Source organism: Arabidopsis lyrata (assembly GCF_000004255.2).
Source record: "Arabidopsis lyrata subsp. lyrata unplaced genomic scaffold ARALYscaffold_181, whole genome shotgun sequence".
Classification (NCBI taxonomy): Eukaryota; Viridiplantae; Streptophyta; class Magnoliopsida; order Brassicales; family Brassicaceae; genus Arabidopsis; species Arabidopsis lyrata.
Window position 1 is genome coordinate 5,173 of NW_003302425.1, and position 4,112 is coordinate 9,284.

Sequence of the window (4,112 nt, forward strand, 5' to 3'; positions counted from 1 at the left end):
ACATAATATTATTTACATTAAATGTGTCTCTGCAATGTATATATATGTATTGTGTAATATTACTTCAGGGCTCAGACCAAGAGACGCAAAGAGAAACCCAAAACACAAAGCATAACTGACCACAAAATAAAATTGATTTTTAGATTTTCGTAATTTTATAGCCTTCAGCTTTTGTTAATATAGGGTCTCATAATTTAACTAATGCATCAGAAAATATATGTGAAAACAGATCATACCTTTTTCAATCGCCCCAAGAAAAAAAGAAAAGAACGAAGCTCTTCTCTTTTTGCTAATATAGACATCACAATGATATAAAGAAACAAGATTTTTAATTATTGTTTTGTCACTGCCCATCTCCTGCAACTCTGCCTAACTAATATCCAGCAATAGCTTCAGAGAAAAAGCAGCAGCAGCAGCCATATTTAGTAACCAAACATAGAAACCCATCACCAAATTAATTGCAGGGACAATAATTAATGACCTACATATATACATATAAATACAAAATGCAACACACACACATACATATATAGAGACAATTCACTTTTCTAAGACAGCCCATCAAACTCTGAAACTTTCTGACCACAGAGACATACAAGAGAGACATGGGTTTACACTGATCCCAATCCTAGTTCATGTCTCTTCTTATAATATCTCACTTATTTGTACCCATTTTTTCCTACTCTATATACAGACTTGCAATCTTCTTACTTAATCTTTGATCTGTTTTGCCAAATGTAAATAATAATTTGATCCATTGGTATATAACTGATAGCAATGGAAAAAAAGACGTACAAATGCTAGAAGTACTACTTCATCTATATACATAATCAACATTTTCAAGAACACATAACAAAAGACTATATCGGAATCCATAGAAACCATGCATATTATTAGAACATACTGTATATCATTTCTCTGATAAATTTATAATGAAATCAATGCATTATGTTGTCATATATATAGAATTATATATGTGTATTATTTTTTCTTAAAATACCAACTAATATTTCATCATAATTATTATTGATCCAAATCAAAAGACAATGAAGACTTTCCTTTCTTAGTGAAGTGGTCATCTTCACTGCTACTCCCAAGTCTCAGCTGAAAGAAAGAGGAAGACGAAGCACCACCACCACCACCGCCACGTGGCAAACTTCCACCGGAAGATGATGATTCCTCCTCCGTACTGTTGGTCATTCCGCTCTCGCCGCATTCCATGTCAACTCCAAAAAGCCTCAGTCTCTTCCCGGCCGTTCCAACAAGTTCCTGATTAGCTCTTCCGTGCATCATCACCGGCACAGATTCGATCACCAACGGATCAGCCACCGCAGCCGCCGGATTATTCCTCTGATCCACTGACCTAACGAAGTAACCATAACCAAATTCTCTCGGAATTTGATGGTAATTATAACCACCGCCGTGATGATGACGTTGCTGCTGATGATTATACAGATTGTAACTCGTCGAAGGAAAGCTGTAAAACCTAGGGAACATAGCTCCGGCGGCGAAATGAGGATGGTCAGGGACTTTAGGTCGTCTCCTCCAATCAATAAACAAACGACTATCTCTTCCTGAATCTCCGACACATCTTTGAAAAGAGACAATATCTCCGGCGTCAAGCTTTTTGTCTTTAACGAATCTGCTCCAACCTTTAGTCATGACATAGCTTTGACTACTGTTCCAGTAAGAGTAACGGAACCTCCATGATTTGCCTGTGAGATCTTCGAAGTTTAAAAGCAAACCTTTCTCGTTAGAAGATGAATCTAAAGGGAAGAATCTCTCTGCGTGTTGCTTTGGGATCACAAGTCGGTTTAGTTTTCCGACATCACTTGGAGTCACAACTTTGTCGAACATGTGCTCTCTCTCTGCTACTTCTCTCGTTCCTGCTCCTTCTTCTTCTAAGGGCTTTGCTTCTTCTTCTTCATCTTCATCTCTTGTGAGAGATAAATCTGTCATCATCTTTAGAACCCAGATCTCTTAAGGGTGTGACCAAGAATTGGTTTTGAGAATGGAATTTGATGAATTCACAGCTTCCGGAGGGAATTGAGAAAGGAGGAGATACAAGCAAAACCCTAGATTTAGGAAGAGAATTGGAGGAGGAGAAAAGGTTAGATTGGTGATGTGATTGACCTAATTATACATAAATAGAAAGTGGGTTTAGCCTAACTTCACTGATCATCATCTTTCTCTGTCTCTCTATATCTATATCTCTTACTGTTTCAAGCAATAGCTATAGCTCTTTTAAATCCAGAGAAAGAAAACAAAAACAAAAAAAAGTTGTCAAGATTTTTCAGAAGAAGAATGAGAAACCAAGAAGAGAGAAATCAGCAGTGTTATGATGAGAATGATGGAGAGATATGGGCAAGAGAACCAATTTAGAGGGACCCATGAATAAATCTGGTTCAGTTCATGTGACCTTATTGTCCTTTTACCACCATTCTAGTTTCTTTCTTTTTTTATTTCCTTGCATAATAAAATTTCTTTAAATAATTCCCCATATTATTCATTTGCCACCTAAAATGCTTGAGATCGAACAAAAATAAAAATCAGATTTGTCCAACGAATACAAATTAAAGTAGATGATGCATGGTTGGGATATGAGGAGAAGAGAGCTGATAATGTCGTGGGCTTAGGGAGAAATTCTTGTTTTTTCTTTGATTTAGGATCTTAAAACTATAAATAATCAAATGATTAATCAACAATCTCGTCCTAATAAATGCTAATTATCGAAAAGTAAACTTCTTTTATGGGTTTGCTGCAATTTTGGTTTCACAAAGCTTTTTAGTCTTGGTCTTTACTGTTGACTTTTTTTTGGTTATGGTTCCCTCCCCTCCTCTTTCTTAATTTTTTTCTTGGTATAATACAATTTACACACATAGACTGTATATGTATAATATTTTGTGTTTGTTTGGGTGTTACATGTTTTACTATTGCAACAGTTGTTATATACTTTCCCCACTTGTAAGAGATGCTTTTTATATTATTAATCCACACATTTATACCTCTTACCTGTCCTTTATTGTAATTCCAATGACCACTTTATTTTGTTTGTTTTTGCACTTACAATGTTTGTGTACTCGTTGCTACGTTGCATCATGTCTGGTATAAAACATCAAAACCATAGTTTTTTTTTTTTTATCAAAACTAAAAACTATACGAAACTTATGTGAATTTTAAATTCTTATGAGTTTCCAACTTAAAAGAAGTTGATATTAAACGTATTGGTTAATATTTCTTGAATATTATTTTGATATATATCTTCGACGACATAATAACTTCTTATTTATATCTTAAATTAAATTTCCTTTTAGGATCACAATAAAACCCTAACAAGGAACAACTGAGCTATATAGCAGACATCTCGTACGTCTGGAACGTGATTGTTAACCCTAAAATTAAAATACGTATTAAGTTTTTTTTTTTTTTTGGCCTAATAAACCAATAATATGAAGGATTCTTAAATTGATCGACTTATCGATGGTATTTAATTTAACTTCAAATGAATGATTATAGATTAATAGTATTTGAATAGTCAATTTTCATCTGCGGATTGAGAAAATATCATATTTTTGGTAATCATGCACATTTTCTCAATATATATTATGATCAGATTACCTAACAATCTCCATCTTAATATTGTTTGGTTAACGGAACCTTTTATAGCCAATTAAAAAAAAGTCACTCTGGTTCCGAGTTTTCAAGGTTCATTAGCCGACACCTTTGTCCTTTTATAACCTTTTAGCACCCTCTCTTAATCTATCTACTCTCTCTTCTTTGATTTAATTATACCTTCAACATATATGGTATCCTCTTAATGCCTAATTTTTTTGTAACTGTCCCCAAAGAACCTAACAATATTCTGTAAAGTTTTTTTTTTGAATGAAGATTTTTCTGTAAATTTTATGATAGCTTTTGGAATATAATTAACATTAAGGTAATCCAACAAAGAAAACAAGTCACTAATATGTGTATACCTTGATATCGTACGTAATCGTTCTTCTTTATAATATTTCAGGGTGATCAAATCGAAAAAGAAGAAAAAAAAAAACTAAAAATAAAGCCGCATATTTTTTTTTGCAATTTAACTGTAAACACACGAAAAACTAAAA

The 4,112-nt window shown here is 33.6% G+C and overlaps 1 protein-coding gene across 1 annotated transcript; it reads right to left on the reverse strand.

The window, feature by feature from the left end:
* Positions 1-863: 863 nt before the first annotated feature.
* On the reverse strand, positions 864-3,044 carry LOC9298831 (B3 domain-containing transcription factor NGA1). Its single transcript, XM_021016841.1, has one exon. The coding sequence runs from the start codon at positions 1,960-1,962 to the stop codon at positions 1,024-1,026; it is 939 nt and encodes a 312-aa protein (XP_020872500.1). The 5' UTR covers positions 1,963-3,044; the 3' UTR covers positions 864-1,023.
* Between the last annotated feature and the right edge of the window lie 1,068 nt (positions 3,045-4,112).